Source organism: Schistocerca cancellata, chromosome 2 (genome assembly GCF_023864275.1).
Source record: "Schistocerca cancellata isolate TAMUIC-IGC-003103 chromosome 2, iqSchCanc2.1, whole genome shotgun sequence".
Classification (NCBI taxonomy): domain Eukaryota; kingdom Metazoa; phylum Arthropoda; class Insecta; order Orthoptera; family Acrididae; genus Schistocerca; species Schistocerca cancellata.
This window is the reverse complement of record NC_064627.1, coordinates 497,693,433-497,706,658: the sequence shown is the minus strand read 5'-3', so window position 1 is coordinate 497,706,658 and position 13,226 is coordinate 497,693,433. Positions and strand designations below refer to the sequence as shown.

The 13,226-nt window shown below is 44.5% G+C and overlaps 1 protein-coding gene across 1 annotated transcript in view; it reads right to left on the bottom strand.

Annotated features, from left to right (window-relative positions):
• The window catches only part of LOC126155690 (dynein axonemal heavy chain 8-like), a 622,476-nt gene that overhangs the window by 287,801 nt on the left and 321,449 nt on the right, over window positions 1–13,226 (bottom strand). The window contains exon 25 of the mRNA XM_049916245.1: window positions 10,768–11,106. Coding sequence (XP_049772202.1) covers window positions 10,768–11,106 — 339 coding nt within the window. The remainder of the gene's footprint in view (window positions 1–10,767; window positions 11,107–13,226) is intronic.

The window sequence follows — 13,226 nt, the reverse complement described above, 5'->3', positions numbered from 1 at the left end:
CTAGTCTATGTTTCAACTGCTTTTCCAGTACTTTCTGAACACAGTTCAGGAGCGTTATTGGCCTATATGTGTTTACTTCATTAGGTGGGTTACCATGATTTCCTACCGGGACTATTCGTGACGCCTTCTATTCTGGGATAGGCTTCAGCCTTTCTGCATTAATGAAGACAGCATGCGCTAATGCATGTTGTCAGCCCTGGGACGCTACTTCACCCTCGTAACAGGGCTCTGTCGAATTCTGTAACAGTAATGCATTCGTTCAAATAATGGTCTTTTTCGTCGTCTTAGTCATCAATGAGTTGTTCAACTGAGTCTGGAGCCTAGTGTTTCAGGAAATCAACCACTAATTTGTTCGGAAGCGCTATGTCCTTTTGTTGTTCCAAGCTCTACGTATACGCTCAAGTCGTTCCCAGATGGTTGCGTGGGATATGCCTTTGTTAAAGTTGTTTCAGAAGTTGAGCCATGAATATTAGTTGTTATTTGTAAATAGTCGCTTTACGTTCACCTTCAGTCTACTAATGTTAATGCAATTTTCTTCCAAAAGCGCGTCTTTCGTAGAGTTTTGGAGCGTTAATCAGGTCCAACAATGCATTATTGCATTTCTCGTCCACTACTCTGGTAAGATTTTACTTTTCGGAACAAAGGATTCATTTTTTTTGGGGAAAGATACCGTTGCAGTTTCCCCAATACAAGCAATGAAGTTCGAGTAGTCTGTTCTTGTGTCTTTCCTGTCTGCTTAGCGAATCTTTCAAATGTAATTTGGCCATATCACACTATATATCACTCCTGTGTTACATGTGAAAACGGTGGGTAGATCATCAGATCCAAGGGGTTCTGTTACCGCCCCCAGTGCGACGTGTAACGTTAGACTATGTGACACTAAACGTACATCTACAGTGCACAATCGCTGGTGTGATACATTTATTCTCGTCGGGAAACCGTAATTTAAAACGATGAAGTTATCGGCGTCGACAATCACAGCTATCATTTCACCGATGCTGTTTTTTCGGTCGGCGATGAGCATTAAAATCACCCAATTTTTATTTTCGGCTGCGCTACCGAATTAACCAGCATACTGTATTATTGTTTCGTTACGATCTCCGTTAACGATCTGTTAACTGACATTATGTTTATTTCTTTCCTGTTCGTGTGTAATGTACCTGCAGCAGCCTGGAGTGGTAGTAGTAATAATATGCCTGTAGCTCCTATTGTTTAGTTGATTATGCATGCTACTGTATTGGCGTAGGAGCGCGCCTTCAGGCGGCAGCCTGATGGTAGAAAGCTGGCCATCTGGATCGACCTCCAGATGGGCGAGGTTATGCCTGTAAATTTCCCTTTTGTGATAAGGGCCGCCACCTCAAAGGCATGCCACATATCGCGAATGACCACGGAGGATCTGGTGGGGCCTGCAGTTGTACGCAGGTCGGCAGAAAAACAGCAAAGGGCGGGCAGCGGGGGCCCGAGAACCTCTGCGGAGGATCTGGCCATTTGAAGAAGCATGTCTCCCACCCCGTAGGTGGATCGAGGGAAGGAGGGGTGGGCGAGGCGGAGGTGTGAAGGGAAGTGAGAAGGCCTTGGTTTTCAGCAGTTTGTGATTGTACATCGAGAAGAATGCACGTTCATCTACCACTCCCTATGCAGTCTTTAAGGACGACGATTTTCCCCAGTACATGTGCTGCTTTATGACCAGTTCATTATGAGTGCTGGTTTTTTCACGACAGTTTCGAAGTGTAATTAGAACTGTGACGCATTTTTTTCCCCATGAGTTGTGGTAGTGTGTATTGGCTTCGATTACCTGGGCTGCAGGATGGTTTTTGAGCAGGAATCTGTAGCGAACTCTGACGTCAAACAGCGATAATACTGTATGTATACAGGTAATACACTTTTTAAACTCTTCTCTGTCCAACACCAGCATCTCACCAGTTGAATATATTTTCTGCCAAAAAGAATAAAGATAATACCTTACACCCCAGCCTTTTTCCCGCAAGCTTGTAGGTGTAGGGTAAAGTTTGAATGTGTCCGTCGCTAGTGTCGAATGGTATTGCGAAATTTTTTCCCTGCAGGATAACACCAGTTGTATGGTACCGTCAGTTTTTGAGTTGTATTGTGATTTTATGGCATCCTCGTGTAGCACTGTGCATATGGTTGTGTAATTAGGCTGGATCTTTGTGATTAATTATGTAATTAGGATCGATCTTTGCGTCAGTTTCCCGATAAAAATAAATAAAGTACACTAACGTAACCTTCCTCTCCCGCATCTGGACAGTTTCCACGTGTTAGAGGGTGCACTTGGGCCTTCCGTCCAGTAGAATCAGGGTTTGAGTCCCAGAAAAGGCACAGCCGTTTTCGTAAATAAATTAGAAGCAGTCTTGATCGCTTAACTTTTTTAATGGTGAACGGTTCAGATCTTTTTGTCAGATCATCTTTCGATCATGAATGTCTGCCGGAGGCAGTGGCGCATGGCAGTCCTCTTGTTTGTGGCTGGTGGTGTACTGCCACAAACAAGAGGATTGCCATGCGCCACCGCTTCCCGCAGACATTCATGGTACGAAGATGACAAAAAGATCGAAATCGGTCACCATTAAAAAAGTTAAGTGATCGAGACTGCTTCTAATTTAATTATAATAATTACAGATCGCTGTTTCCCTATATACAGGGTGTTTCAAAAATGACCGGTATATTTGAAACGGCAATAAAAACTAAACGAGCATCGCGAAATACACCGTTTGTTGCAATATGCTTGGGTCAACAGTACATTTTCAGGCAGACAAACTTTCGAAATTACAGTAGTTACAATTTTCAACAACAGATGGCGCTGCGGTCTGGGAAACTCTATAGTACGATATTTTCCACATATCCACCATGCGTAGCAATAATATGGCGTAGTCTCTGAATGAAATTACCCGAAACCTTTGACAACGTGTCTGGCGGAATGGCTTCTCATGCAGATGAGATGTACTGCTTCAGCTGTTCAATTGTTTCTGGATTCTGGCGGTACACCTGGTCTTTCAAGTGTCCCCACAGAAAGAAGTCACAGGGGTTCATGTCTGGCGAATAGGGAGGCCAATCCACGTCGCCTCCTGTATGTTTCGGATAGCCCAAAGCAATCACACGATCATCGAAATATTCATTCAGGAAATTAAAGACGTCGGCCGTGCGATGTGGCTGGGCACCAATTTGCATAAACCACAAGGTGTTCGCAGTGTCGTCTAAGGCAGTTTGTACCGCCACAAATTCACGAAGAATGTCCAGATAGCATGATGCAGTAATCGTTTCGGATCTGAAAAATGGGCCAATGATTCCTTTGGAAGAAATGGCGGCCCAGACCAGTACCTTTTGAGGATGCAGGGACGATGGGACTGCAACATGGGGCTTTTCGGTTCCCCATATGCGCCAGTTCTGTTTATTGACAAAGCCGCCCAGGTAAAAATAAGCTTCGTCAGTAAACCAAATGCTGCCCACATGCATAACGCCGTCATCAATCCTGTGCACTATATCGTTAGCGAATGTCTCTCGTGCAGCAATGGTAGCGGCGCTGAGGGGTTGCCGCGTTTGAATTTTGTATGGATAGAGGTGTAAACTCTGGCGCATGAGACGATACGTGGACGTTGGCGTCATTTGGACCGCAGCTGCAACACGGCGAACGGAAACCCGAGGCCGCTGTCGGATCACCTGCGGCACTAGCTGCGCGTTGCCCTCTGTGGTTGCCGTACGCGGTCGCCCTACCTTTCCAGCATGTTCATCCATCACGTTCCCAGTCCGTTGAAATTTTTCAAACAGATCCTTTATTGTATCGCTTTTCGGTCCTTTGGTTACATTAAACCTCCGTTGAAAACTTCGTCTTGTTGCAACAACACTGTGTTCTAGGCGGTGGAATTCCAACACCAGAAAAATCCTCTGTTCTAAGGAATAAACAATGTTGTCTACAGCACACTTGCACGTTGTGAACAGCACACGCTTACAGCAGAAAGACGATGTACAGAATGGCGCACCAACAGACTGCGTTGTCTTCTATATCTTTCACATCACTTGCAGCGCCATCTGTTGTTGAAAATTGTAACTACTGTAATTTCGAAAGTTTGTCCGCCTAAAAATGTACTGTTGTCCCAAGCATATTGCAACAAATGGTGTATTTCTATCGCTGCTCGTTTAGTTTTTATTGCCGTTTCAAATATACCGGTCATTTTTGAAACACCCTGTAAGAACTATGTTATTTAAAGTGTTACAGCCATTTTCAATTTTCCGTCAATTCCAAATGCCTCTGGTGGTATAATTGTGTTGGCGGGAGGGGGTGGGGGAGTTCAATTGGGCTTTCTGCTCAGGAGGACTCAGGATTCGAGTCCCGGAGAGGGTAATGCCAATTTTAATTTCCCATCAATTTACGGGTGGGGGTGGGGTGGGATGGGATGTCAGCACAGCACAGCCCTGGCACAAAGAAATTCCCACCAAAATTCAAAATTCCCGCCAAAATTCAAAATTTCTGTCAGTAAGGTTGGTTGTGGGAAGGGGAGGAGTGGTGGAGGGAAGGGGGAGGGACTGGGTACACTGCTGCTGAGAAAAACACTTGACGTCACCCAGCGGGCGGGTGTGGACATGGTCGGGGGTGAGTGGGGTTATTAATTGATAAATTTAATTAATTTTCATATCAAATTGATATCAAATGTGGTGTGACGCCGTCATTATACTACTACTAGTGGTATCTCTTGTCCTATGTTCTGTTTGAATACTAAGCGAGATTTCTTATGTGAAGTGCATTCCCCCATATCCATCGTCTCTGTCGGCTCGAATTATATTAAACCCAGGTAACGGAACGGTTCATTTGGCAGTAGCCAATTTTCTGATACTGCACATGCAGATATCTGGTTGGAGCGTAAAAATGTAGGAATCTGTGTTTATGAGTGTTAATGGAACGAGAGTTTCAGTGCGATACACAATAATCTTAATAAAGCCCGCCACTGTTGAGTCCCACATTCAGCAGCGGTTCTGGGATGAATTCTTTTACGTTATTCTTGTTCGACCCAGCCTGTGTGGTACCCGCTGTATGTCTTAGTACATTCATTACAATATTATAAATTGCTTCGATTAAGCCGTCCTGAACAATCTGGGAATGCGATTGGCACAGGTTGTTTCCTGTCGGAATTTGCGTGAACTCTGTTTGGTTTCCATAAGCTTTTGTACGTGTTATTTGGTAACGAATGTACGTTTACCTGTGAAATTCTCTGTTGTGCCGCCACTGTCTCTTACTGAGTCCTATTTGCTTCAATATCGCTTCTCTTCTCAATTTTTTTTGGAAATGGGGTGCCATTCACTGGTATACAGTATGTAGCCGGCTTTGTTGAAACATACGGTGTCTGATGGTGTCTGTTGAAGAGGCCGACTTGCGGAAGAATTGCTGGTTTCATTTTGTGGTTTCGCGTTGTACTTATGTATCAGACGACCAGCTGTACTAGGTGAGAGCGTACATATGTGAGAGAAGTCGCCGTTCCCTGCGGCTAAGGGCGCGTACGTCAGGAATTTACTTGTGTTTTTGTGAGGCTGTTTGCCGGTATTTTATGTCTTCCATTGCCACGCGCAGTTTAATTTTCCGCTGTCGGAGGTGCTCTGGACATTTTCTAGAATTAGACGGATGCCTTCCTGAGCCCTGGTCGAAAAAAAGAAGTGTTTGTTTGTCACATTCGTTTATGTCGTGTGGCCCAAAGCAGACTGCGACAGTATTTACTAGGGTGACCATACGGTACGCAGTTTAAAGCATTGCAGAAAAGGTCACACTCACGATTCAACACAACAGCGCACACCAGGTACGCACAAAAAGGTCGCAAGACACTGGCCACGGCGTTTCCTTAACTTGTCCATTTTACTTGACTTTCTTAATATATCGTTTAACTTGGACTATTGGATACTGACGTTGAATGACAGCCATTATATATTTTTCCGAAAGTTTAGTAAGGAAATTTTGTATTATTATTGTCGGTTGTCTGAAATGGAAAGTTGGTATATATACCTCCAGATTTTCATTATGAAAAACAGTGTTTTGAGGCATATAATTAGTAGCTGCTGCTGTCTTTAATCGGAGTTTAACGCGGTTACAGGCAGATGAACTGATATACGTAACGCTGCTAGTGATCTGTAGACCCGGCCTATTTGTCGGCCCATCTGTAGCCATTGGATGTAATCTCCAAATCCTTCTCTCTCTTTGCACGTGAATACAATGTAAGGGTCAACATCATACTGCTCATACAAATTTTCAGCAGTTCATCCTACCTTTTGCTGGAGATGTGGATTTTCATTGATGTGCTCGCTGCTCGTTATGAAGTTGCTTCAGGGCCCTCTATCGTTTTCATAGTTTTGTGACTGCTTCAGTCATGTTCATGAATCTTTGAACGCTTCTGACTGGAGATTCTGTCTTCTTATGCCGTTTAGACGTTATCTTTTTCCTGGTGTACCACTGCTAGCGCATCAGCCACTAGATCGCTTGTTGGTCTTGTGTTATCTACCATTTTGGTTGGAACTGACAAGTGGTTTGCTATTAGCGACACCGCCATACACCGTGGCAACAATACATTGTAACGCTAAAATACTGGAACGCTAAGAGCGGATCGACAACAGATACACAAATTTATCTGCCCGGGACCGAAGTTGTTTATAGCGTACCGGAAAATTTGTGGTAAGGACTATGAGACCAAACTGCTGAAGTCATCGGTCCCTAGGCTTAAGCACTACTTAATCTAACTTAAACTAACTTACTCTAAGGACGACTCACACACCCATGCCCGAGGGAGGACTCGAACCTCCGACGGGGGGAGCCGCGCGCACCGTTACAAAACGCCACAGATTGCACGGCTACCCCGCGCGGCTATAAGTATGTAAGTAGGCTGTTTAGGTTCTTATATTGGTAACGCCTCCGCCACGTAGCGCTCTCTGTATGAAAATCACTGGCTGTGCTGTGTGCAGTCTGTGGCTAGTTTGCATTGTTGTCTGCCATTGTAGAGGGGCAGCTGGATGTTAACAGCGCGTAGTGTTGCGCAGTTAGAGGTGAGCCGCCAGCAGTGGTGGATGTGAGGAGAGAGATGGCGGAGTTTTGAAATTACATATATTATGACTTTTGATGATATTAAGGTAAATACAGTGTTTGTTCTCTATTAAAATCTTTCATTTGCTAACTATCCCTATTAGTAGTTAGTGCCTTCAGTAGTTTGAATCTTTTATTTAGCTGGCAATAGTGGCGCTCGCTGTATTGCAGTAGTTCGAGTAATGAAGATTTTTGTGAGGTAAGTTATTTGTGAAAGGTATAGTTTAATGTTACTCAGGGCCATTCTTTTGCAGGGATCTTTGATAGTCAGATTGCGTTGCGCTAAAAATATTGTGTGTCACTTTAGTGGATGTTTGAGTACGTTCAGTTTTGCTCAGCTGTTTGAAAAGCAAATAGTGTAAGAGGTTTATCAGCACAGTCGTGTATAAATTGTTCTAAAGGGGACGTTTCAAGTACACTGTTAGTGAGCACAAACGCGATGTAGACGCGACCGTCTGCTAAGACACCCGGAAGTGAACCGTAGCCGTGTACTTACTTGTCACGTTTAAAACGGTACAGATACATCGGTCTCGAACCCGGCTGATATGCACGCAAAATGGACTGTCAAGTGCAGCAGCTGCGGTGTGTGGTGGAAACGGTGATACATGACGTTCCGTTTTGTGGAGTATACGAGGGCAATTCCAAAAGTAACGTCTCCTATTTTTTTGTAAGTACATATACCTGTTTATTTCTACAATGGTTTGCATCAGTTTACAGCTTGAACTTTTAGCTATTTTTCGACATAATCACCATTTCTGTCGATGCATTTTTGTAGACGCTGTGGCAGTTTTTTATGCCCATGTCATACCAGCTCGCCACCATGCTGTTCAGAAAGTTGTGAACCTCTTCTTTCACCTCGTCGTCGGAGTTGAAATCGCTTTCTGGCAAAATGTTCTTTTAACCTAGGGAACAGTCGATAGTCACTGGGCGCCAAGTCAGGACTATAGGGTGGGTGGGTGATTATGTTCTACTGAAACTGTCGCAGGAGAGCAACGGTTTGCCGAGAGATGTGTGGGCGAGCGTTGTCATGGAGAATGTGTACGCCCTTGCTCAACATTCCTCTTCTCCGGTTCTGAATTGCCCGTTTGAGTCTTTTCAGAGTCTCACAGCATCTGTCAGCGTTAATTGTGGTCCCAGTGGGCATAAAGTCGACCAACAATAACCCTTTTCGATCCCAGAAAACGGTTGTCATGACTTTAACGGCAGACTGTATTTGCTTGAATGTCCGCGGTTTTGGCGAAGAAGGATGCCGCCACTGGCATACTTGTTGTTTGGTCTCAGGTGTAAAGTGGTATGCCCAGGTTTCGTCACCAGTGACAATTGAGTCCAGAAAGTTGTCCTGTTCGGCTCCAAGGCGGTGAAGAAATTCGTGGTAAGCATCAACTCGTTGCCGAAGGTGGTTCTCAGTCAGTATGCGTGGCACCCATCTTGCGCACACCTTCCGGTAGTTCAGTATTTCCGTTAAAATTCTGTGAGCGGTGCTTCGTGAAACCTCAGGAACCAACGTGCAGAGATCATCCAGGGTGATCAGCCGATCTTCACGCATGCTTTGCTCAACCTTCAACACTGTCTCCTCAGAAATTGACGGTCTCCCGCTCCTTTGTTAGTCGTGAATTTCGGTCCGACTAGCTGCGAACTCTCTACACCACTTACGAACATTTTTCACATCCATGCACGACTCACCATACACTTCCGCCAGTTGACGATGGATTTCAATCGGCGCAGTGCCCTTTTCGTTCAAAACAGAATAACTACGCGGCGTTCGCCCTTGGCGGTAACATCCAACGGGAGCTCCATTCCCAACGGCTGCCAAGCCAAGACTGGGCCCCTCAGCGCGGCGTGTTAATGTTTACACAAAAGCGCGTGAAGCACTCTTCATAACAGTGTGGCCAATTGCCACACAAACAGAGTTCTGTAATTATAAAAAAAATAGGAGACCTTACTTTTGGGATTAACCTCGTATATGAATGAAGAAACAATTTTTTTCTTTCAACATTATAGTGGCACTAAGCAAACTACAAGATTACTGTAATGTGGTTTTTATGGGACACTACAGAAATGCTGAGTATACACTTGTCTCCGCATTTATCTACGTTTAAAACGTGTGACACCTCTTGGAATACTGCACAAAAAGCAATCATTTTGCAAATAGCAGCAATTACAAAGTCGTTTCCAGAAGTCTGAGGCAAAATTTCGACAATGAAGTCATCGAAACTGACAGGCTCAATTAATTTTAAATAATATTTACACAGGAAAAAGAGACTCGTTTACGAGGTGCTTAGAATGACATTTTTGTGTATAATTTTGTAAATAAAATTCATAATTTAAATATTTCGGACGTTTCCTCATTTCAGTACTATTAGTGTAATCCACCCCCAAAGAACCTTCGACGACAAACCTCCTTCGTGCTAACACACGTTTAAAATTTTCAGAAATTTTGAACTGATGTTGGAACAAGAATCTCACCACAGACACAAATAAAACTAAGTATCTGAATACTCGGGCACATCCAAAATGGACGACTACTTAAAAGTTTACACTTGTGTTCAAGAAGACAGAGCAGAGGTAGGTAAGTAAAAAATAATTACGTAAGACTAATGGTTGCTCATTAGCTGACTGGTAGCTGGCACGGCAGCCCAGCTAGTTCGGTCAGGGCATGGGTCACTCTCTGTAATAAAACAACGAGTGAAGTTCTCGTCGATGCATTTTAAGAGGTGTCACGTGACATTAACACAGAAAAAATGAGAGAAACAGAGAAACAGAAAGAAAAAAAAAGAGATTAGCGTTGCTGACTGTGATGTGAGGTAACCGGTTTCGGTTCCCTGTACCGCCAGCGATTTTTCCTCGCTTGGGGGACTGGAAGGAGTCCACTCAGCTTCGTGGTGCAAACTGAGGAGCTACTTGACCGTGTAGAAGTGGCTCCAGGTCTGCAGAGCTGGGAGAGCAGTGTCTAATCCACGCTCCTCCATAGCACATCCAAATGAGACACTGGTTGAGAATGAGACGACAGTTCGTCGGACCCCATTGGCTCATCTGTGGTCAGAGCAAAGGAGCTTTCCTTTTTGCCACTCTGAGATGGAGAAAGAAGTTGACGCAGAAGAGGAATTCCTGGCGCACTGCGTAACACCAGTCTCGGAAGACTGATGAAAAAAATAAACGATAGAGACACAGGGAAAAGATGTTATCCAAAACGAATTTGTAGAAAAAGCTCAAGAGAAAAAATAACATACTGTCGTGATTATTAATACATTCAGCAGTAACCTACAGGAAATGAGCGCTGCTTGTCACGAGTAAGTAGGAATGTTGTGTCAAGAGTCATTGTATGCCTGATTTCGAACTAATTACAGCGAGAACAGATAAGACATTGCACTTTACACAATAGCGTCATTTGGACCCAGTATGGAGTAGCATCGGGTCAGCACACCGCTCTCATGAATGTTGCCGACTTTCCAGACTTAGGTACCGCTACTTCTCATTCAGTAATCTGCTCAGCTGATCTTAGACGCTGAAAGCAGCCCGTTTCAATACTCCCACAACGAAAAAATCGCTGACAGTATTGGAAATTGAACCTAGGTCTTCCACATGACAGTCAGACACGCTAATCACTCAATTATAAAGTGGTCTCTTTTCCTCCCTGCGCCACAATTAAAAGTTAGTATTCTCGTATACTTGTGATCCTCAGAGTTACGGAAAAATACCTTGTTATCGTCGAGCACAGAGTTGAGGTTCTCGATCCAGACGGCGTCGACAGGCCCGTCGAGAACCAGCCAGATGTAGTCCGTCTTCTTGGCCTTGAGCGTCTTGCGCCAGAGGGTGGAGAAGATGCCGTCAGTCCAGTCGTTGGTGGCGACGTCGAGGCGGCCGAACATCTGTGGCGCCGTGATGGCCTTAGGGTTCATGCGCATCTCGCGATGGGGCATTCCCAGCTCAGTGAGCGAGCGCATCAGGCAGTGGATGCACGTCGTCTTGCCCGCACCGGTAGGCCCCAGCGCCATCAGGCCGTGCCGCACCAGCGACGTCTCGTAGAACTGCACCACCTGCAACGAAGCGAGCTCCAGCTCTCGACCACCTCACACTGTTTCAACGTTATTTTATTCAAAGTAATACAGGGATTGAACAAAATATGGAAACAACGCCAGAAGCGCATGGTTGAACATAAATGCAGATCCTAGCCAAGCCTCCAGGTTGCGCTGTTGTATTTGACCACGTACTGGCCGGTCGAAGTGGCCGAGCGGTTCTAGGCGCTTCAGTCTGGAACCGCGCGACCGCTACGGTCGCAGGTTCGAACCCTGCCTCGGGCATGGATGTGTGTGATGTCCTTAGGTTAGTTAGGTTTAAGTAGTTCTAAGTTCTAGGGGACTGATGACCTCATATGTTAAGTCCCATTGTGCTCAGAACCATTTGAACCATTTTGACCACGTACTGCACCCTCGTAATATCCTCAATACGTTGCAATTGTCAGTCATAGCTAAAACAGAGTTCTGTGACCTTGTGAGTGCATTATGTAGGAAGTAAGTGACTTCGAACGTGGGCAAATGGTTGGCGCTTGTATGGTGAATGCTTCCGTAACCAAACTATGTGGAATGTTTGGTATTTTAAGAGGCACCACAGCGAAGATTCATACTATACAAGGCAAGCGGAAAAACATAATCGTGACAGACTCTCATTGAAGGGGTTTGAGACGAAATATAAGAGGGCAAAAGCTGCAGAAGTCACTGCAGATCTGAGTGTCGCTCTCACGAACACTATCAATATCAAAACAACACGAAGAGAGCTTCATAAGTTAGGAATTTCAGGGCGAGCTAGAGTGCCAAAACCACACATCAGTGACGCAAACGTCCCTAACAGGAAAACGTGGTGCCGCAGTCATAAACCTGGACTACGGAGCATTGAAAAAATGAATTTGGTTGGATGAATCTTACTGCATGCTGTTTGCGCCTTCTGGTCGAGTTTCCATTCCAAGGGTGAAAATTGCGGGGATTCGGTGATAATTTTGGCAGCCATATGGATGCTATTCCATGGGCCCCCTTTTCAATCTGCAAGGTCGCCTTACTTTTATTTATTTTTTATTTACACGTCAAGTTCCCTAGGACCAAACTGAAGAGCAAATCTCCAAGGAGAGGCCCCAACACTGCTCCCTGGTGTACCCCTGATTTGACTGTACCCCACTCAGACCCCACATCACAGCCATTCTCAACACTGTGAATAATGACCTTTTGCTGTCTGTTGTTAAAGTAAGAGTTGTACCAGTTGTGAGCTACACCCCGTATTCCGTTATGGCCCAACTTCTGGAGAAATGTTTTGTGATCAATAAATCAAAAAAATATGTCTAGCGTTCGAAGCCTTTTGCTTAACTCATCCAGTACGGTACCTCACAGAGAAAAGAGAATATAGCATTTTCAGTCGTTAAATGACTTCTAAAGCCGAACTGTACATTTATTATTATTATTATTATTATTATGTGACATAAAATGATTAATTATCCTTACATACACAGACTTTTCAATAACTTCATCAAACACTGATAGCATACAAATAGGTCAAAAATTGTCGACATTATCCCTTTCTCCCTTTTTATAACGCGGCTTTACTGCTCAGTACATTAATCGTTCAGGAAGCTGACCATTCTTAAAGGAAAAATTACAAACGTGGCTAAGTACATCTACATCTACGTGACTACTCTGCTATCCACAATCAAGTGCCTGGCAGAGGGTTCAATGAACCACCTTCATGATGTCTCTCTACCGTTCCACTCTCGAAAGGCGCGCCGGGAAAAACGATCACTTAAATTTTTCTGTGCGAGCCCTGATTTCTCTTATTTTATTGTGATGATCATTTATCTCTATGTAGTTGGGTACCAACAGAATGTTTTAGCAATCGATGGAGAAACTGGTGATTGAAGTTTCATGAGAAGATCCCGTCGCAACGAAAAACGCCTTTGTTTTAATGATTGCCACTCCAATCCACGTATCCTGTCTGTGCCACTATCTCCGCTATTTCGTCATAATACAAAGCGATCTGCCCTTCTTTGTACTTTTTCGATGTCATCCGTCAGTCCCACTTGATGCGGATCCCACATCCGCACAGCAACACTTCAGAATAGGGCGGACACGCGTAGTGTAAGCAATCTCTTTAGTAGACCTGTTGCACCTTTTAA